Here is a 22,632-nt window from a genome sequence, read left to right as displayed (position 1 = left end):
GTTGACAAATTATTTTATTTAAAAAAAAACGCTGACGATAAGTGCCCACATACATACATAATTATCAACATATTAGGGTGGTGCCTATAATATCAACATCGTGCGGCATCAATTTTTTTAGTCCTTCATAAAAATCATCCACGAAAATATCGAAATTTAAAAAAAAAATGGGGTTGGTACCGGGGTTTGAAAAAATAGATTTTTTTTAATCCTAAAAATTTAAACACAAAATATTGACTTAGACCAGCTATATGAAATAGTTTTGAAGTAAAGATTTTATCGAATTTTCACAATTTAAAAAAAATTAAATTTTTTCAAGCCCTGATGCGACTTCTCAATTTTTTTTTATATTTAAAAATGTTGATAGATGTCTTTATTTTGCACATAGAACAAAATAAGGGTGTCCCATACAAAATTTAGGTGTTAATATTTTAAGGGCCACCCTGATACATATGTCTGTACTGAATGTTAAAAAATTTAGTTATTTGCCCCGCCATTTAGTTTACCTTAGTTCTAAATCGAGAATGTCGCATGCCATTGACTTTTTTTGCAATATTAGCTATGGGTAATCGATGTCTTTCAGATCTCACATTCCCTTAAACATTATACTGCATCTTCACCTACATGGTACTTTGATTCGAAGGTGCACTTTTTTTCTGATACGGTCTAATGTATGTACATATGTATGTATGCACACTTATTCATTGGAGAATGGCGGTGACGCACTTAAACAAATTAAATACATATTCGTTTTAAATTATGTTATAGTTTTATGGCTGAGTTGATGCAAAAACTAGTTGTCGATATTCTGAATAACCCAGCGGAAAATTGTGACCGCATGCACTCTTTATTAATTTATTAATTGTGTATACTTACAGTGGCAGTCAAAAGTGGATAAAAGATGTTTCGTTTTTAATATTTACAATGTTTTTCAAACTAAAATTTTTTATATTTTTTTATAAAAATATGGTTCATGCTTTAACAAAAACCATATAAATCACTCCTTCATTAATTACAGAACTTAGAAAAATTCAACAGATTTTTATCTAAATTTCGAGCTTTTTAACCAAAAAAGGCTTATCAAATTTTAGTAAAATAAGTGCAAGTTTTGAGCGGCTAAAAACTTGCATTGATTTTTAATATTTTTTTTCGATGGCGTTTTGCATTTTCTACAAAATTTTATAATCCTGTTAACTACATGCCCAAAAAGTTTATAAAAATGCTGTTTAAAAAGCTGGAAATTTAGATAAATATCTGTGCAAGTTTAATAAATTCTGTATCAAGTTATATGGTTTTCGTTAAAGCATGAACCATATTTTTATAAAAATATATATAAAAAAAAATTATTTTAAAAAACATTGTAAATATACGAAACGCCATTCAAAAACTTTTGACCGCCACTGTACATACATATGTATGTATGTGTGCGTATATTTGTAGTGCTAGGGGGAATTCCCTTACCAACTGACAAAAAACCCCAGCAAATGAAGATTGCATATGATTAAGCCCAATTGATTTTGGAGCAAAAGAATATGGTATGTTTCAATGTCGTTTTGCGTGCATACATAAACACATACATACATATCGAGCCTTAACCGACAAAAAGATGTAAGCGACATTTTTTCCAAAATTTTCGTTTTGACGCTGGAATATTCCTAGGCTGTCTATGTATGTATGTAGATGTATTTCTGTATCAAAAATAAAATTTTGAGAAAAATGTCGCTTACGTCTTTTTTAGTGGAACGCTTACGTCTTTTTTGGCGGTTAGGGCTCGATATGTATGTGTGTATATGCATTCATACCCTCATTTGTTTCTTCTTTATTACTTAGTAGGAGGATCCCTGCAGGAAATGGGACTAGTTTGTAGCTAACTATTAACTAACTATCTGTCGACTAGTGATAACTATTTATTAACTATTTCCTTTGGCCGTAACTAACTACTTTTGAAGGGCGATGGCCGCAAAATAGTGAGAACTGGCTTTATCTGCATTGGATGTCAACTAAAGATTTTTTTTAATTTTTAATTTTTTTATTTATTTACTTACTTATTTCATTTAACATTACATATTTCCTTATTTGTTTACATGTTCTTTTGTAGGTGGTCTCATATTCGAGTTCGATCAGACATAACATCAAAATGATAATATAAAATTTCGACCTTTATTTTATTTGCCCTGAAGAGGAAAAAGAATCTCTGAAGTGCAGAAGAAAAGTGTATTGAGAATAATTTTTGTATAAGGATATTTAAATAGCTGCAGAGGAAAAGGATGCCGCCTACAGGGCTACGCTGCAATCGGGTAAAAGAAGCCTGAGATAATGATGAACATATTTTCACAAAGCTATGTGACGTATGGATACGGTGACCATTCGTACCGATTTTGGCGGGACAGTACCGATTTTGAGAAAATTGTCCCGCCGATTTTTCATATTTATACCGATTAAGTCCCGATTTTCAGTGTATTCTTTATTAATTTAATAAGAATCTCCCTGTACTCTTGTCCAAAAACAATTTTTCGTACAAACGTGCCAGCACTTTTGTTATCACAAAGGACGTAGAATGTAAGTGGATCATAAAATAGCCTAATTTTCTATGATCTTTGTTTACGTTTTATTCTGCATATTCTTCTTTACATTTTTTTAAGGTTTTTTAACCGATTTCAAAAAAGGAGGTTACCAATTCGTCGGAATATTTTATTTATCTATGTTACCGCATATTTTTAGGCATAATTTTTACCTCAGGTCCGATATTTGAATCATTAAGAAATTAACGGTACTCTTAAATTTTTATATGAGAATTGAAGTCGGTTTGGTTTTTTGCTTAAAAATTACTGATATAATTATCTGTTAAGTTCTTTTATTTTTTTTTTATGAAACGATTCTAACTTGAAATTTTAAAAAATAAAAAATACTTCCCTCATAAAAAAACCGTGGATATGAAAAATATAAGTTGTAAATACAATGGCAAAAATATAAATAGGGAAGAGACATTTTAGCATTCTTTGGCGATTATTTAAAGTTTATTATTTTTTATGAAAGTATAGCTCGTTATCAAACAAAGACCATGTAAGTTAAAATTTTAAACTTTGTACAAAAATAAGCAAAATTCCACAGAATTTCACCAAAATTTTGAGATCTTTAATTAGATTTCTTAGAAACATTCTGAGTATGCGGTTTTGTAACCCATTCAATTCAAAGTGCAAACTTAAAGTAGCTAATATTTTTGATTTGATTGATTTTTAGTAATTTTTTATTTTTTTTTGTGAAGGTGTTGCTAATTTTATTTTTGACATTTTTTCACAGCGCCAATCATATCTTCGACATTTACAGTCGAATCTCAAAGTATGATATATCGATGTTCTTGTCTCGAGGAGATTATTTTTTTGCTTCAAAATTAATTTACCTCCAGTACGCCGCTACTAACAATTATTTTTAGACTATAAACAAAGTATGTCAAATAATATCTTCATACTGGGTTTTAATGAAACTGACATAGGCAATGGGTTAACGTGGCGTATACGCAATAGCATATGGAGACATCGAGAGAATCTGGTAAGTTTTTTTATTCACCACAAAAATGAACTTCAAGGAATTCAAGCAAAGCAAATACATTTTCGCGAAAATAAAATTTGAAAATTAGCGCTTTAACAATTTTTACAGCTATTTTCATGGAAAATTAAGGCCGAACAGAAGAATATGTCGAAAGTTCGTTATTTGGAATTTATTCATAAAAAACAAACTGGAAATATAATGAGGAAATTAAAACGCAGAACACCGAATGCCGGATCCAAATCGAATTCGATTTAAATTCACACGAAAGTGAATTGCTATGCCTGCCTGAATTGGCTAACCGATTTTAAGACATGTTTAACTAACTATGTACATTAGGGTGCATCATTTTCCATGTAAATAATAACGGCTTTTCCATCGAAATTACATTTGAAATGTATTATATTTTAAGACTTGCGCCAAAAAAATGCAGAAAATATTAAGATTTACATGAGCTTTACCAATTTAAAAATATCTCAAAAAATCCAGTTTTTACAAGCTTTTATTTAACCTGCTCTGTATGATGTTTGTTAGGGGCAAATCTGGAAATCAATTTTTGACCAACTTCTCGATGACCTAGAGACTTGAAACTTCACAGCTCAGTATATCTGAGATATCTTAGATATAATGAGCTTCACAGTTGGCGCAGAATCCGATGACAATGCAATCTGAAAGATGAGTGAATCCGATAGATAGTGCCGGAGTCGAGATATTTGAAAACCCCGTATTTCTAATCCGATTTCGTTCATATTTAGAACGTATATTAATTACATGAAAAGGAATAACTTTACTAAAGCTTGCTTTAAAAATATTTCTTTTTACTATTAACTTCTATATAAATAAAATAAGTTTGTAAAAATATTTTTTCCAAAAAAATGTTGTAAGCGGTTTACATTCCACAACAAAAAAGTAAATTAGAAATATTAATTACCTATTCCCAAGAACTATTTGTTTTAATGTCGACTAGGGGATTTTGTTGAACGATCACAGATTTGTGTATAGTAATGTATCTATACACAAATCTGGGTCCAAAAATGCATGTTCTATACCGAAAAAAGTATACCCCTATGTTTTTATTTTGAATACAAATATAATTAGAGGTCGCGCAAAGCGCTCAAAGCTTTTCATATATTTTTATTTGGGGAGAAAACAACTTTTCGTAGATATGGAATAAAATTATTAAAAATCAATATTTTTCGATATCAAATTTATAAAAAAGTATTATAAAATTGCAAATATATGAAGCAAGATCACGCAGGAACAAGAAAATGAAAAAAGTCGATTTTTTGAGCGGGTTCTACGCCATCTTGTTTCGCTGGAAAACGAACGAAAAATAAACAAGGCAAAGACAACGGCGAAAAACAAAATTAACCAAAAGTTTTTCAGCAACTTTAAACATCCAATTTAGATAAAAATTATTCATAAAAATCTTTTAAAAGATGTTGTCATGTTGAATTAACTCTCCACGAGTTTTTTTCTCAAAACCAGTCACAAATACAACGCCGCGTTCTTGCGTGATCTTGTTCATGTATATGAAGCTGGTGTACAAGATTTCTTAATAGGGTATCGTCTGCAAATTACAAAAAAATTTTATTTTTGTTTGAATTGAGTTATATTTTTATATATTTAAAATATTTCGAAATATCACCCTGTACTTCCGGTAGTGCATTCCATTGATTTCCGGTCATGCATTCCAGAAAAAAATTCCAGCAAGTTTGACATTCCATTTTGAACTGACATCTTGGACCGGACCTGATGATTTTGATTAATTTTTATCTTTTGTTGCTAGGTGTTGGTTTGTGTGGAAAGATGGAGTTATTTACTATAAATCGGTAAATTATACATTCCCGGATATAAATAAGTTTTATATTTGCATAATTATATAATTTCAGTTACAATGGCGAAAAAACTGACGAAGCTACAAAAAACGAGGATGCAATTCTGCAGAAGATTCTCCAAAAAGTAGAAAAACGAAAAAGGAAAAAGAGCACAGTCGAGCTGCTGGATGTGGAGTCTAAACAAAATGAAACGAAAGTTCAACCAACTAGTGCTGATGTCAACGAAGCTAAGAACGCAAGCGCCGATGAAACGGTCTCATTTGTGGCTGATGTTGATCCCATTGTCGGTGTTGTGCCTGATGTTGAAGCAACTCATTTCCAAGTCCTCGGCGAGGATGTAGACACCAGCAAACCAAAAAAAGTTAATATGGTGCTGCCTGCTTGGCTGGCGCACCCCACTGTCATCTCAACAGCCATAGCACCGAAAAGTGGACCTGCGGCTGACGAATCGGTTATTACCAAATTAACCTACTTGGCACCGCATATACGCCACGCACTCAAAGAAATGCACATGACACGACTATTTCCTGTGCAAACAGCAGTCGTACCTTGGTTGCTGGAAGCACACGCCAAACCGCCACCATTTCGGCCGCGTGACATATGCGTTTCAGCGCCCACAGGTAGTGGCAAGACTTTAGCATTTGCGATACCGGTCGTGCAGTTATTAGCTGATCGTGTCGAACGCAAAATAAGAGCTTTGATTGTACTCCCTGTCGCCGAGTTAGCGTTACAGGTTTTCAAAGTATTCAAGAAATTGTGTGAAAAAACGGATTTAACTGTTTGTTTACTATCCAAAAAGTTTCCATTTGCACAGGAGCAAGAAAAACTTGTGGAATGTTATAAGGGGAAATATTACTCCAAAGTAGATATTTTAGTGACGACGCCAGGCCGCTTGGTTGATCATCTACATGCAACTAGAGGTTTTTGCTTAAAATCTTTACGTTTTCTTGTTATTGACGAAGCTGATCGTATAATGGACGCTGTTTTTCAAAATTGGCTATATCATTTGGATGAACATGTGCGTGCCACTTCGGATCAGTTACTGTCCGGACGCGCCGCGCCTCTCTGTTATCGCGAGTTAGAAATAAGTTGCGCCACACAACCGCATAAGTTGTTATTTTCGGCTACGCTTTCGCAAGATCCGGAAAAATTACAGAACTTAAGATTGTTCCAACCAAAATTATTCACATCGGTGCTTGCTAACTTGGCAGAATTGCAAGAGAAGTTCGCAGATGCAATAAACAATGAACAGCAAGATAATCAACTGAATAGTGGTGAATTCATAGGAAAATATACAACACCAGCTGAGCTGACGGAACGCTATTGTATCACAGAGAATCGCATAAAACCATTGACGCTGTTTGCCTTAATCAATGAAAATGAATGGACAAAATTCCTTTGTTTCACGAACAGTGCTGACGCCTCGAGCAGGTAAATTGGGGAAAAGACTGGTCAATTTATCATTAAAAACTTCTTTTTCCCATAGATTAGCTTTCGTTTTAAATACGTTATTTAATGAAAAACTGATCATACGTGACTTGAGCGCTTCCATAAGCCCGAAGGAAAGAACTAATGTTTTAAGTCAATTCGCACGTGGACGCGTGCATGGGTATGTACAATTAAAAATTTTGTGAAAAAAATATAAAAAACGTTGATTATTCATGTATTTTTAGGCTTGTATGCTCTGATGCCCTAGCTCGTGGTATTGATTTAGCCAATGTAGATGTAGTCATTTCCTATGATTTACCGCGACACATCAAAACCTATATACATCGTATTGGTCGTACAGCGCGTGCGGGTAGTCTGGGTACAGCGATAACAATACTAAACCAAAAGGAGCTGCTACAATTCAATGTAAAAACTTAAATTGTTTACCTTTTCAGAGTTAATTAGCATGCAATTCTATTACAGCACATTCTCGGCGAGGTGGGTAAAGTGTTAACAAATGAAATTACCGTTACCAGCGATCATGAGACGGAATATGCCAAGGCCTACACTTTAGCGCTGCAGGCACTGCGTAAGAAGCTTGAACAAGACAAACGCTCAGAAATATTGCGAAAAGAGCGCGCCAAGGATAAAGCAAAATTGGCAACTAAAGATCCATCAAAAATGTCGGTTATGGAAAAATTGCAGTTGCAGGCTACGATGCAGGTTAGGGATATTGAAGGCGATAATCAAGAACCCAAAAAGCACCAGAAAAACAATCAAAAAGATAAATTGATTAAGCGTAAGAAGTTTAATGCGAGCGCTGGAAAACATAAAGAAATACAAAAATAAAGTGGCTTACAAACAATTTACATATTAATATGAGAAAAGCTTTTTTTAAGTTAATATATGTAGGTAGGTGATCCACGGAAGCAAGCACGGGTTGACTATAGTAGATGGTATGATGCAAGCGATCTTTGCAGAGCACATTGTAGGACTGTGCAACTTAGTTTCAGGGCGAGGTAGTCACTTATCAACTCACGGGTGGTGCTCAGGACAGACTAGAGTCAGAAGTGGCGCTAGTCAAGGCTGGAATTGCATTTCACCTATGCCAAATTTCGATATATTCTATTCTAACATGGAGCAGACAGGTGCTGCTGGTTAACCATCGCATGAAACATGAAGCGGAATCACGGTGGGGAGGGCCAGAAAGGCGGGGGAGTTGTTGTTTCTTTGGTTGTTGTTGTAACAACATACAAATTCCCCAAGAAGGGTTTTTGGGTAATGACGCTGGCGTGACAATCTTTAGCCAGATATAAATCTGGGTCGTTCCGGTTACGTAGATAAGCCTATCGATAGAGCGTTGCTTCTTTGGTGTTTGTTTGCAATGTTGGAGACCGTGAAAGCTGGTGGAGCAAGAGGGTGCGGTAGCTGCTGAGTGTTGCTCCAGAGACGCACACCGATTACAGGGTTGTTGTTGTTGTAAAAGCATATAAATTCCCCAAGGAGTTTGTGGGGAGTGTGGCTGGAGTGAGAGTCCTCGGCCAGATATAAATCTGGGTCTTTCCGGTTACGTAGACCCGACTGTCGCGGGAACGACGATTACAGGTTAGATCGCCTTGTTCGGGTAAGCCCGACTTTTTCTAGCGCGTGGAACCGGTAGTCGTGGGAATGCTCTGGCTCCAAAGTTTCTACTCCTGAACATGTACTTATGCATAATCCCATAAAAAGGAAGCCCAAAGGCGTCAAATCGCACGGCCTTGTTGAAAAACCCCCATCGACGATTGATTTTGTTGAAGACGCATTTTGTAAAAATCACGATTTCACGTTTGGATGACGTAATGTTAAATATGTAGTAGGATCTTACTTTCTCAAGCGCGAAATAGATGAACCATTATAAGTTTGCATCTTTGTTCCTGTAAAATACTGACTTTTAAGTACAAGTAACAAGTTTTTAAAGTTTCCAAATTTCCTTTTTCAGTTTTAAATATGCCTTTATTTCGTTGTTCCAAAGTTGCTGCCTCTTATAGATATTCAATTTTCATACCAAAATTTTTTTTTTATACATAAAAGTTTAAGCATTTTAATTAAAAATAAAAGGTATTGAAAGCTACAATTTCTTTTATTTGATGAGTACAAATAAGCAAAATACCATTTGTTTATACATTGCTAATACGCAATAATTAATAATTATAATTTTTATTACTAAATTCAATGCTGTGTAGTACATATTAAAATGTAATGATGAAAATAAGAAATTTATGAAGCTTTTAGTACAAAAAAACATTAAAAATAAAATTTAAGTTCGCGCGTTGGCAATGCTTTACTTTCTCATAAACAAAAAAGGAGAGACCTATTAAAGAGCAAATATACGCTAAAACACAGCAAAAATCAAGATGTACACCAAAACCAAAATTTAATTGGCTGTGTAGCGGAGAGGGAGCTGCAGTGGCTTGTAGCTATTGTTGAACTGGTTGGAGGTGGTGGCTATTGGTCAAGCAAATACAAAAAAAAAATGCACACAAAAATTAAGTATAAATAAATATGGAACACGTAGAGACATCAACAATTAGACATTTATATACGAATATATGAAGTTGGAAATGCCTAACGCCTGATTTTTTGTTTACACGGAAATGCATTGGCAGAAACTATAGGATTTTTTTAATTTTTTGACCAGTAAGAAAAGTAAAGCATTAGCCAGGACAAAATAAAAAAGATTTGGGAATTTTTGGATGTTAAGCTTTCTCTGCTTGCTGCCTTTGAATTTATGAGTGTTGTGATGTACATACATATGGTCACAAGCCCGACTAGGGTGAGGAAAACGTTGGCTTATTACTGCTTAGATTTTTCGTTTTTAGTTTTTTATAACAACTTGACACACAGAGTTTATATCACAGCCTTTATATATTCACTTGGAGATTAAAAGACCACCAACTTCAAAAGTGTGGTGGCCACGAAGATTTTGCATATATGTAGATACTATACATACGCAGGTTTTGAGTTAAACTTAGAGCGTTTGAAAATGAACGCTGCGAAAAAAACACAATTTCACTTATGATTGTTTTTCTTAGTGGAAATTTGGAGATGAAATTTTTTCTACGGGAAGCTTCTCCACGTGTATATCTTAAATATACAAAACTACATTTAAATCTAAGGCATTTTTTATTTCTCATTGTTTATTATCTTTTATAAAATTGAATTTGTTTGTTAAAAAATTAAATAATGAAAATGGTATTCTTTTTGTTGTGTCTACTTTCGGACGTATGACATTGGAGTATACAAGTATATGCATGCACTGAACTCGTAACATTTTTGTTTTCATTAGATGAAGTTGTTTGTTTGTTTATTGAGTAAATAATTGTTTTTGCTGGACAGTAGTTATTAAGGAATTTCTTAAATAAATATCGAATTTGTTGTTTAAAATTTTTACGTTGCCTATTTAACAGTTGATAAGTAGGAATTTAGCTCATTCGTTTTTCAAACATAGCTGAAAAATTAATTCACAAGTTGTTTACGCACTTTCTTTCAGAAATAGAAAGGTACTGAACTTGAGAAGATTTCATAATTTTAATTTCAACAAAAGCTATATAACTAAATAATTAAAAATTTCGCACTAGGGCGCATGCGCTCCTAACTTCATTAGATACTCGGTTTGTTTCTCGATGTACAACTAGAAAAATAAAATATTAATTAGGATAATTGTTCCAAAACATGCATAAGAAATTTTTATATACTCATTAGTTTGACACAGGGACTGAATTATGAAAATTAAGTTCTTTGTGGCATCAAAGTTTACGTTATTCTCGCAAAAAGCATCCTTTCAACAGAGTTTGAAATAAAAGGTTTCAAAGCGTATATTATTCTTAAATAACAAATATATATATATATTTTTTTTGATATTTCATATTCATTCATATAGTATTAAATACATACTCGTTTTCGCATTACAGTCCCTGATTAAGAATTTTTCCAAATTGCACTATTGCAGTTCGCTTGTTTTTGCATGTTTGTTGTGGAGAAAAAAATAATGCGCACAGTCTTAAGTCTTTTTTTACACCCCAAAAGGGAAAAATAGCATTAAACAATTAGGTTAAAATGGTAGATTTCACATATAGCATTTGTCAGTGGGGTGGGTGCCGTTGAAAACTACTTTTCTCATTTCGTGGATTTTTTCATTAAAAAAAAAATATATATAAACTCTAAAACTAGCTGAAATACATGAACTCAAATTTAAGTTGATTTTCAATTGCTGCTCACATATGTAAGTTTACAAAGTTTGCAAGAAGGCAATAATTTCCGGATTCGAATTTGCAACTACACTGAATTTATCGGGGTAATTTTCACGAATTTCTTGCAACAATCCCAACGCTGTGTCGTATGTTTCCTTCTCTGTGTATTCTTTTTTGTAGAGCACATGTATGGCAATAGCTATAATTTGTTCCAATGAGCCAGCGATAGCATCACGGTCCTGCAGATACAATTGTTTCAAGCATTTAAAGATGGAAGCATTTTCATCGAAATCTTCGCGTAGCGGCAAGTGTTGCATGAAAACGGGTAACACTTGAATCAGCGGCACCAACGAACTGTTAATGATAATCAAGCGTGCAATAGCGCCACAAATATTATCCAAAGAACTTGGCTTTGTTTCTTTGGCAACGGCCTGAGAGAGGGCATTTAAAATGTGAGGATAAGCTCTGTGAAAGATAAGATATTAAATATTCAGTTAATATACGATCGAAGAAAACAATGTTTTTCGTCTTCAACTTACTCGTATGATTTATCCTCAGAGTATAGTACTAATTCACCCAAGCCATATACCGCGTTTTGGCGTGCTTGATCAAAGTCATCTGAAAGTCCAGCGATCATAATTGGACAGAAAGTGTTGAAGAATGCGCCAGTGTGGTTTTGTAAGGGTGCGAAACACTCTGCCAAAGCACCGTAAGCGAAAGCGCGCTGTGATTCAAGGTCTTCGTTTTTCTTTGCCTTTTGCTGTAGGTAAACAAATTTGTACTCATTAATACACTTCAATAAATTACACTCTTTCGTTCATTTTACATACCAATTTCTGCAAAATAATCGGGTATGCGCGCTCGAAATATGGTCTAAATTGGTCGGGAGTCATTGCTGCACCCAACAACGGCAACATGTTGCCAGCACCTTCAACAATCGCTTCATCATATTCGCTCTCCTCGGCATCCTCATCATCATCGCCAGTCGATTCATCGAATTGGCATGCTACCTTGCCCTGCAACACATCGGTAATGCATAAGAAAAGAACATCGCGCAGCTCAACGCTCGGCAAGGCCACTTGCTTCAACTCTTTCAAGAGATCAGCCAAACCTTCAAGCGCTGACAATACAACCGATACTTCTTCATCATCATGTACGATTTGTCCCAATTTTGGTAACAAGATTGTAATGGCACTGGACACACCCTGCAAGTTTTGTTGCTTGAAGAGCGCAACAACAAATGTGCACAACGCGTCAATTGAAACTTTACGTATATCTTCCTGTGGATGATCGATCATCTTGTATACATTTTGATATGATTTCTCCAAGTATGGAATGAAAGCGGCTCCGGTATGTTCAGCGAATTCCTTCAACGCCAATATGGCCTCCTCTTTCTCGTCCAAATAGGAATTTTCAACACTATAACCCGCAATATTATCCAAATCATCCTCGTCGTCGGAGTTCTCAATATCAATATCATCCTCATTTTCATCGGCCTCTTCAGCTGGTGCTGGCACGTCATCGTCATCCTTGAATTCGGGCACTACTTCCTCGGTGGAGAGTATAGAGTCGAACATACGTTCAATTACTTTCGGGAATACGGACGCCATTTCTTCGTTCACCACTTCAGCCAATGATGCAATAAGATTGTAAAGGGCACGACGTACATCGGGATCTTCAGCCTTTTCGAGCAAATTCAAGGCGAAAGTCATGGTATCGGTGGCTAAAGGCATAAAGTTTTGCTTGCCAATGGTACGAGCCAAGGCGGCCAAAGTATCAATGGCTTGGGGACGCAAACTTATGATGTCTTCATTTTCAGTTGGCGCCAGATAGGATTGCAAGATGGTGATCAAACGTGGGAAGTAGGGAAGCATATTCTCGTTTGTGGCGTTGGCAGCAGCTGAAATGGCGCTCAAAGCCAATTCTCGCACGCGCACTGAGTTGTTGGGGTTCAAAGCTTCGAACAAACTGAAATTTAGTAGTAGATATTTGTAAAAAAAAAACGCAACAGGATGTGATTTATAGTGATTTACATTTCCATCAGTACTGGCAAATGTGGCACCAATTCATTTTCCAAATTTTCACAGAACGTCTCCAGTGCATAGAACATACGATCGATGTGTTTGGGCTCAGTACCACCACTCTAAGGGAAAACAACGCATTAAAATTTTGTATTTAGAAATCTGCAAGGTACACTATGTGGTTTGAAATAACAGACATTTTGTGCAAGCTTTTCGTGCAAACAGAATAAAAACCAAATCAACTATTTTTTCGACTACAGTGAATGACAGAAAAACGAAATAATCTAGCATAATTAGCACAAAATTTCACTACATAATTTGTTAAAACCGATTTTCGCTTGATTTGCAGCTGATTCATAAAAAGTATTGTATCTGTTTTAGGCGGCCATGGCTCGGTGACTACATCATTTGGCCAGGATGCCTTTTGTTTGGTAAGCGTCAGTGAAAAGGAGAAACACAAAGAGAGCCAAAATTGTACAAAGTTACCGAATATAAGCTGAAATAACTCTATTTGAACATTTATTTTGTACATAACTATGTATAAATGAATAGCATAAAAATCAATTTGCATACCTAACCTAAAACAAAATCAATTTGGCAACTTACCCGCAATTCATTGCACAACTGATGCAAAAACTCAAATAGTATCGGGAGAATCTGTGGTGCAAATTTGGTAATGTCAGGCTGCAGATGTTCCGAAAATTGACCGAGTGCGAAGAAAGCAGCATTACGTACGAGCGGCGTTGGATCAGTAATGCCCACTTTAACAATATTCAACATGGTTTCGAGATATTTATTGCAAATAGCTTCTGAGCAACCTTCGGCAATAACAGCCATGCTCAAGTAGGCAGCCCGACGTGGCAATGGATCCTGGCCCTGTAAGGCGGGCTCCAAGAGTTGCAACAATGGAGGAATCAATTTCTCTGGTGGTACGCTCAATGCAAGCAGATCCATTGTTTGGGTAGCAGTAGTCATGGGATTCGAGTTATCTTCACCCAAGAAGTATTCTTCGTCGTCTGTCGAGTAAAAAAAGTGTTTTCATTGATATAAAAATTAAATTGTACATGTATAACTATAAGCAATATGATCTAAAAATCTGCAGTCATCAGCCTTGCCTTTGCTTACCATCTTCATTTTCCGGCTCCGTGGCCATCAAATTGAAAACGACACGTATGATGGGTTCAATCAACTTCTGCTTGATAATTAATTTTTTCTTAAGCCGCACCAGCCAACCAACATAAGCCACAGCTTTAATGCGCACAGCGCTATCAAGTTGAGTGTTATTTGCAGCTTCCAAGCAGAACTCTAACAACATCTTAATATGATTGTTCAACAGTTTAGCATTAAGATCAGCCATACTTTCAAGAATATCAAAAGCATGTACAAACTGATCCACATCGGGCTGTACAGCGAAAGCTTGTAGCGATTTAACAATCAATGGGATGGACTTCTGCAAAGTTTGCTCGGCAGTGTTATGACCCAGAGTGAAGGGCACCAGATAGGTCATGCCGGTGAGAATATTAAAGATCACAGGCGTAGCCATGTTGCCAGTAGCTTCGGTGGCTACCAATGCAGCTGTAAACATTTCACAAACCGATTCCATATGCTGTAAAAATTGATCCGGAGCCGCATCAGCCAAAATGGCAAATGTCGATGAACCGAGTTCGCTTTGTTTGGGATCGGCCGAAGAGCAATAACTGTAGATAAACTTTAGCACCTCACTCATCCATGAATCGGCTTTTTTGGCTTCGTGACGCACCAAAACACCAACAAACTGGGCAATGGCTTTGCGTACGGATTTTTTGTTGCTCTTGCATGAGAGCATTGAGCATACCCTGCTTGATGCTGGGGTAGAAGAAAATAGCAAATTATTAAATTGATTATTTTCCAATAACAAATACCTATGCCTTATACTAACATTTGCTGTTGCTCGACAGACACTTTGTTCCATTGACGTAGCTTAGCTAAGTGCTTCTTAAGTAATACGGCAGAGTATTGACGCACCTGCGGTTCTGGTGCAGATACAGCGATCTCACATAGAGCAGGAATAGTCCCGGGATGCTTGTAGGCCTCCTGCAAATCGGCTGTGGCCTGGAAAAAAAAACATTATATACCTGTTTATTTTTGTGCATTTTTATTTGTTAGTAAACTCTTGCGACTTGTAGTAAACTAGTTTATAATATACATATGTATGTACATATGCAGTTGGGAGGGAATTCATAACACGTTTCCAGTTCGATCTAGTATCGGTTAGATGTTGCTTACGTTCTATATAGAAATGATACATATATGAAATAAACAGAAGTTCATTCACGCTTCTTAAATAGATCTAAAAGAAAGGAGATTGCAGCTGTTCCTGACAATGTGTTAAAAAGCCGCAAACACATTTCGTCGCATAGGTAAAAGATTGTCGTATGTTACGCACGTACACATGACGCTTACGACAATCTTTTACCCAGGCGACGATTTATATTGGTAATTTGCTGCTTTTATTTTCTTCCCAAATGAAATCACCTTGAAGTAAAACAATAAATATTATATATTTCTCATACAGCAAGTTAAAAAGTAGAGCAAAATTAAACAAAAAAATATATTGTATTTTATTTTGTTTCAACTACGTGTCCGTCAAATTATGCCTATACATATTTTTTTTTACCTAGTTACATACAGCTCAACGCATTTCCTGATACCCTACGTATTTGACCGCACCAGCAGATCTAACCCAAAATTTCTTGGAAATAACTAAAGTATGCAAAAATACAATCGACATTATAATGTGAAAGTCTAAATATTGCAATCGGTTAAGACAGAAGTTTAAACGTTTTTTTTTTAATAAAACAGCTTTCATAAAACGTTTAATTGAATAGGAATTTTATTTAGTGCAATTATGACAGCCTATGTGCACAAAAGCATGGCACGATGATGACGACGCAACCATGAGTCCTCTTGAATATTTAAATTAATTAAACAATGCGGATTGTTACTCATCGCATAGAAATTGTATATAGAACCAAAGCATAGAAGAAACAATTAGAGAATTGCAAATACGGATCTACATGTAGAAACGTATATGCTTGTATATAACATGTGTATGATGTATGTATGTACATATTTGCACTATGAAAATACATATTTACATATAAATATGTGTGATGTGTTGCTTTTTGGCCCCACCCCACATCCAATAACAACATCCTAATTTTAAAAAGCTGCACGCTTTTGATTTGCGACGCAGCAGTTTTCCATTCAGAGTTTGCATTTTGATCACTACATATGTATGTATGTATCTACGTCCGTAAAGTTCGATTATGTATATATGTACATATAAGTAGATACTTAGGTATACGAAAATGGTGCTGCTACTGTTTAATTGAACTGAAATTCGGTTGTGTGTATGGTCATGCTGGACTTGGCAACAGATAGCAAAAAAAAACTCAGTATGTAGCTAGATATATGCATGTTAATAGCAAATGCGATAAATAAAAAATTCCAAAGCGTTTGTAGTTGTGCGCCCGCCGGCCGGCGTAGAGGAAACCGGTCCGATCACGCACAGGAGCGCGAATGGGTGGGTGTTAGTATACATTTGATACAAATATTATGCTTCTATAGCATACATACGTACATGAATTATGCCCATATGTACATATGTATGAACTATTTTTGTTTTATGTTATTCTGTCTTATTTTTTTTCGAATAAAAGTCGGACAAACACGTGTAAATTTATACAGTATGTATGTAGATATTTTTATCTAGTACAATCACACTTGTAAATTGTCCATGAGCTCTAGCTATCTAACTGAACATTCCAAGATGATGAATGCGAAGATAATGTTTTTTCTTGTGATAATATGATATTACGATTGAAAATTTTTAATTAAAAAGTGGTTAATATACATACATATGAGGCTACAAAAAAAATGAATAAATAAATAAAAAATAAATGCGGTATTACTAAAAAGTTTATTGCACCAACGTGATGCCACATATTATACTAAAAGAAAACTAAAAAGTTGTGCCTCGGGTTATTACTGTTTCGATCCTAGTAATGCATTTCAACCCAACTTTTCTTGAAATGTCAGTTGGGCTACTTAAGTAATACAAAATAATTTTCATTAACGTCAAATTCTACCGATTTGTATGCATGATTCAATAATAATTAATTATTGAATCATAATTTGTATGGAGTATAAAAAAAAAATTCCAAAGTATTTAGAGAACCCAAGTTCTTTTTGTATTATAAAATGTTAAAAACTGGATTTAACAAATATTCACTCGTATTTAACGACTCGACTTTCAAGATTTGTGAGGTTGAAGCGAATACCCCTAAAACTTCATTTTATTTTGTACCGTATTTAATTTAAAAGGCAGAAATTTTCAGAACAACCAAATTCACATCAATTTTTAAATTTGTAAAGCCAATTATATTAAAACTTAAATAAAGAAGTGTATTTAAGTTTAGTAGCATTTATAGGGGTAATAAAAAGCGAGGTTATCACTGAATCGATCGTTGTCCGATGTTCGTAAAATCTACGTATCTAAATGCGATCACCCTATAAGAATTGCTCCGAACATATGTATGCATTCAAGGAATATGCTATGCACGTAGCTATTCGAATTCGGTATGTAATAACATTTTCGAAGATTCCACAAAAAAAAATTTACTACGATGGATTCAGCGATAGCCATGAATATGAGTTTGGTTGCTTTTTCTCTTCACAGCACTGTATATTTATGTGTCAAAATGAGACGAACGAATTTAAAACGTGCCGAAAAAAAATTGCAGAGACAACATGGCAATCGGCGAATGGGGTGAAAAGCAAAAAAACTGATGATGATGGCGCGCTGCTCCACGTGTTTTTTTTCTTGCATTGTAAGACCACCCCCACCTTAATTTGCATTTTACAAGAAATCGGCTTATGTTCTATGTAAAATATATTTGCAATTGCAATTATCTAGAATGATGAATGAATTTTAATTATTTATGATCAATTATCAAGTGCACGTAACCTAAATGCGTTTGTATGGTCAACGTGTTTTACTTACCTTCTTGATTACATCGTTATCCGAAGACAGCAAGTTTGTAATAATCTGACTCATTTGCTCCATCGCAATAAGTTGTTTTGTATACGTCTCCAAATCACTTATTACTTTGTGGTTTTACTTCTGATGCACAGATGATACGCTTTTATAAAGCCACTAATTTCTTTCGACGCTCTTGTCTTCCTTTTGGCCAATTAGTTGCTCTGTGCTGCTTCGTTTTTCCACACACCACAGGCACTCACAACCAAACTTACACACGTGTATATGGATTGCAAATTTTTCCACTTGCAGATAATTTGCAAAAAATTATCTCAATTGCACCAGTATTCTTCACAGCACCTCACTAGGCAGTTGATTTTCAATGAATGACTGATTAAAATAGCTGAGAAGAAAATTAACTGAAAGCTTTTTCTTGTATATTGTGCAAAAAAAAATAATTCGAATTTGTGTTCCGAACGAATGACTGACTTCGCCCTGCTTTCGTTGTTTGCCGTTGACGATTCGTTGTTGAGAAATTCTCAAAGTAAAACTAGTGAAGGAAACTGTCAAACGAATGCAACTCTTTTTTAAATATTACAATGTGTGCAATATATTGTCGGTATATCGGATTTGGAGAACGGTTATGATATAGAGCTGATTAAAAGTATGTTTACATATAAATATAAAAGTTGCGTTCCAGCAGCAGTACGAATAGCAAGAATTTACAGGATTTTATAGGAAGCTATTCCCTAATCCTGTAAAATCCTGCACAACATGCTATTCGTACTGCTGCTGGAACGCAACTAAAATCAATCAAAGCTCGTTTTTTAATCACATTTACACAGGTAAATCATGAGATTATTAGCTGTCAAATTTGTTGTGCTTGTTATTAGTTGTGTTTTTTTACAAATTATCCAGTAACTTGCCAGTAACTCTCCAGTAACTTTATTTCTAAGAATTCGCTCTCATAGAAAAAATTTGCAAAAAAGTACGCGAACGCTTTTCCAGTAATAATTTGCAAGTTTCATGAACAGCTCATAAATTGGTTGTTTATTTGCAGCAAATTCCTTATAAAACAATATATTTTGTATTTAAATAGGTTTATTTTGTGAAATTCAACAATAAAAAGCCACAAACAGTTTCCATATTAGTTTAAATTTCATCCAGCAACATGCGATCAGCTGTTTTTCGTACTGGCAAATTCTTACAAGTAAAAATTTATCCAGTAAATCCAGTAAAAACTTACAACTTCAGCTGTCATTTTTCGCTCTCTCAATTTCCCCTACTACATCTCAGAGAAAGTTAAATTCAACACCGTACTCACTTTTTTCTGCTATAATAACAGCCGGTTAAACAAATGCGGTTTGCCTCCACATCTCAAATTTAAAAAAACAAAATATTGGGATCGATAAAGATGATTGAGCTGAGTATAACGGTATACTTCTTTTTTTTAGGGAAGCAACAACATCAACAATTATCAAAGGTTAAAGTTCAAATGGAATGGATGGAAATGGATTTTAAAAATTTGATATAATTTAATGGGAAATTTGATTCCCTTTAATTTGGTATACGAACTTTGTATATATGTTGTATAGTTCTTACAAAAATTTAATGAATAAAAATAATTATAAAAAAATACCTTTTGCAGAGAACCTCTTTCTGCGTAGGCGGCCTTCGGCTGCACTTAGGGACTATAACCCTCAAAAAGTAGAATTCTCTTTCTGTTACTACGTTAATACGCACGTATTATTTGGAAATAACAATTTGTAAATTGGTAAAATTTGGCGTATAAACGCTGAGTTAATTTTTTATTTGCAAATAACTAAAATCACTCAAATAAGTATTGATTAGTGGTACTATTTGCAAATAAGCGCAAGACGCCGCCATTCTTAGGTTTATATTCTTTTTCGATGGTCATCTTATTGCTTATTAAAATCAAGACGTTGCCATTTTTAACTTTATTTTCTTTTTCGATGGTCATATTATTGCCTTTTTAAATAAGGCAACATTAAAAAAGAAATTTTCACCATCGAATAAACAGAGAGTTAGGTATTTGCAAATTATTTTTATTTGCAAGTAGCTTACGTATAAACGTAGTATGTGTTGCAAAGAAACGGCACTGGACCCCTTTCTGCGTGGGCGGCGTCGGCCTTAGGCACTTAGGCTTTGTAAACTTTTTTTATAACTATTTTACATTAATTCAATTTTTGTAAGAACTATACAACATATATACAAATTAAAGGGAATCAAATTTCCTATTGAATGATATCAAATTTTTCAAAATTCCATTTGTTTTTAAGAAATCTTTATTTCAAAAATAGCTTATTTTGAACTTTAACCATTGATAATTATTGTTGTTGTTTCCCAAAAAAAGAAGTATACTGTTATACTCAACTCAATCATCTCTATCGATCCCTATATTTTTTTTTTATTTGAGATTTGGAGCCAAACTGCATTTATGCCCAGCCGGTTTCACCAGCAATTTAACAGAAAATTATTTTTTATTTTCTGTCAATTTTCATATACAATTAAAAAACTAAAAACATTTTTAAATTTCCTTCGTGAAATTGGCTGTAAACAATTTAATTTAATTGAAATTAATATTTGTTTTAAAATATCTTGAAAAACCTTTTTTCCTTGGTAGCGTCTATTTTTGTTCACTTTCTCATTTGGCATTTATCCTCTTCTTCGCAAAAATATTCGATAAAACCCATGAACGAAAGACTCAAGATCACGCGGGAAGGAAAGAACGAAAAAAGTTATTTTCTAGCTGCCGAAATCTCGACGCCATTTTTGTTGTAAGAAGTAAACAACGAAGAGAACGGAGAAAACCGCGAAATTGTTGAACGTATGAAAAATCATTTTTATTATTCAAATTCTTCTATAAATAATGCCGTTGTGTTAAATTATTCTTTATCTTATGTGTACACACGTTGTCACAAGCGAAAATGAAGAAAATTGCAGTAAAAAGCCACCACCAAATTGTAAACAACGAAGAAATGTAAACAAACGGCTAATGTCAAAATCGTTCAACTTTTTTCCTAAATGCGATTCTAACGGGTTAACACCGAAAAGTTATCGCTTTAGTCTGAGATTATTTTATAATTACAGATTAACGTGTGACAAGTTTTGTATGGCTAATCTCTTTTTCTAATTACAGATTAGGGAGTCAAGCTCGAAAATTAGGATAATCTATTTACATATATGTAAGCGTAGTATAACTTAAGCTTTTTTTATTATTTAGTATTAATTAAAAGTTTTGCTACTTATAGAAGGGGTCTTCATCTAAAGTGATAAAGGGATTAATTGCTTAAATTTATTAGTTTATCCGCATACGTACATGAACGCACCTTGGGGAATAATTGCATAAAATTGCTTATTATTTAACTTATATGTGTAGTTACGTATAATTTTACCTTTCAATTTTGTTAATTTGTGTTTTATATGTTCGTAGCAGAAGCGACCAACTAGCAATCTGTCAAAGTGGAATTTTTGTGAAATTCATATATTTATCTACCAAATTCGTTTGATAAAGAGATAAACTTTGCTTAAATAGATTTCCGTACAAAGTTTGGCAGTTCATTTATCACAATGATAAATTTATCATTTTATCAAGTTTATCAACAGTTTATAACTTTAGATGAAGGCCCCTATTATTTACACTTATCTTTGAATTGTCTCTTTTTAAAATTTAAAACTATCATTTTATAAAAGAGTAAACGATTTAGTAGGAAATCAGAGAAACTATTTTTTGACAAATACCCAGAAGTGCCTTCTGAAAGAGGTTTTTATTTCCGAACGAAGAATTCAATCAGACAAATTTCGAAAAAAACAGCCAAAAAAGTATCCGTTTCACAAACAATTTTAGGTACTTGTCTGTACATACGTTTCTGCCGCACACCTTAGTGGGAAAACAGATCGTCAAAGTATCTGAAAATTGAATCTGTAAACAGACAAAAATCCGCACTTCATCCACTTTGCATTTTTTTTTCTGATCGACTTTCGGATTTTTTGCTATCTGATTTAATTTTCCGTTCAATACGTTTAATTCTGCACTTCGCAGATACTTTTTCATGCTTCAAAAAAAAAAACTAAATACAATTAAGGGAAGCCCCTGACGCAATTCGAACCCGGCACCTTCTGGAAGCCAGCAAATAGTGGCATGCTCCTCTGCACGCTCGGCCATTGCGGACAACGCATGCATGCTTTTAAATGTTTGGCTTGAATAAATGAAATACAATTATTGCTTTCAAATAACATCATCTTTTTGAACGTTTCGAAAGTTTTCCGAATACGAAAATGAATGACAACTGTAGTCGTTCTCTATTCTTTTCCGATTAAGAAAACCGCCGTTGTTTTGTGGACATTCTTGTAGACGTAAATGAATGAAAGTTGTGGTCGCTTCGCATACAGTCTTCAAAAAGCACACTGTGCGCCATCCACAGTATTTTTGCGCAGAATTCTTTCCTGGTTGGCGGCGTAAGGCCGCGATTCAAAAAAATAACGCTCAACTCAGGCTACACTGAACACTGACAACAGCATTTTTTGCC

The 22,632-nt window shown here is 34.5% G+C and overlaps 2 protein-coding genes across 2 annotated transcripts; one reads left to right on the top strand and one right to left on the bottom strand.

The window, feature by feature from the left end:
- The first annotated feature begins 5,317 nt into the window (after positions 1-5,317).
- LOC118752502 (probable ATP-dependent RNA helicase Dbp73D) lies at positions 5,318-7,689 on the top strand. Its single transcript, XM_036487413.1, has 5 exons — positions 5,318-5,378; positions 5,439-6,815; positions 6,871-6,993; positions 7,058-7,238; positions 7,296-7,689. The coding sequence occupies exons 1-5, from the start codon at positions 5,356-5,358 to the stop codon at positions 7,659-7,661; spliced, it is 2,070 nt and encodes a 689-aa protein (XP_036343306.1). The 5' UTR covers positions 5,318-5,355; the 3' UTR covers positions 7,662-7,689.
- Positions 7,690-11,058: 3,369 nt separating this feature from the next.
- LOC118752501 (importin-4-like) lies at positions 11,059-18,617 on the bottom strand. Its single transcript, XM_036487412.1, is given in 9 exon segments — positions 11,059-11,506; positions 11,581-11,801; positions 11,872-13,009; positions 13,075-13,184; positions 13,669-14,078; positions 14,188-14,863; positions 14,865-14,907; positions 14,981-15,153; positions 18,107-18,617. Coding segments are annotated over 9 exon segments (3,261 nt in total). The 5' UTR covers positions 18,170-18,617; the 3' UTR covers positions 11,059-11,079.
- Positions 18,618-22,632: the final 4,015 nt, after the last annotated feature.

This window comes from Rhagoletis pomonella, unplaced genomic scaffold, assembly GCF_013731165.1.
Source record: "Rhagoletis pomonella isolate Grant_MI unplaced genomic scaffold, Rhpom_1.0 Rhpom_scaffold_01567, whole genome shotgun sequence".
Lineage (NCBI taxonomy): Eukaryota > Metazoa > Arthropoda > Insecta > Diptera > Tephritidae > Rhagoletis > Rhagoletis pomonella.
The sequence above is the reverse complement of the archived record's forward strand: the minus strand, read 5'-3'. Positions and strand labels throughout refer to the sequence as shown.

Excerpts from the sequence above, each read along its gene's own strand:
- LOC118752502 (XM_036487413.1), top strand. The coding sequence starts at position 5,356 with ATGGAGTTATTTACTATAAATCG. Across the intron at positions 6,816-6,870 it reads AGTGCTGACGCCTCGAGCAG|ATTAGCTTTCGTTTTAAATA; the intron begins GTAAATTGGGGA and ends TTTTTCCCATAG. Across the intron at positions 6,994-7,057 it reads GCACGTGGACGCGTGCATGG|GCTTGTATGCTCTGATGCCC; the intron begins GTATGTACAATT and ends ATGTATTTTTAG.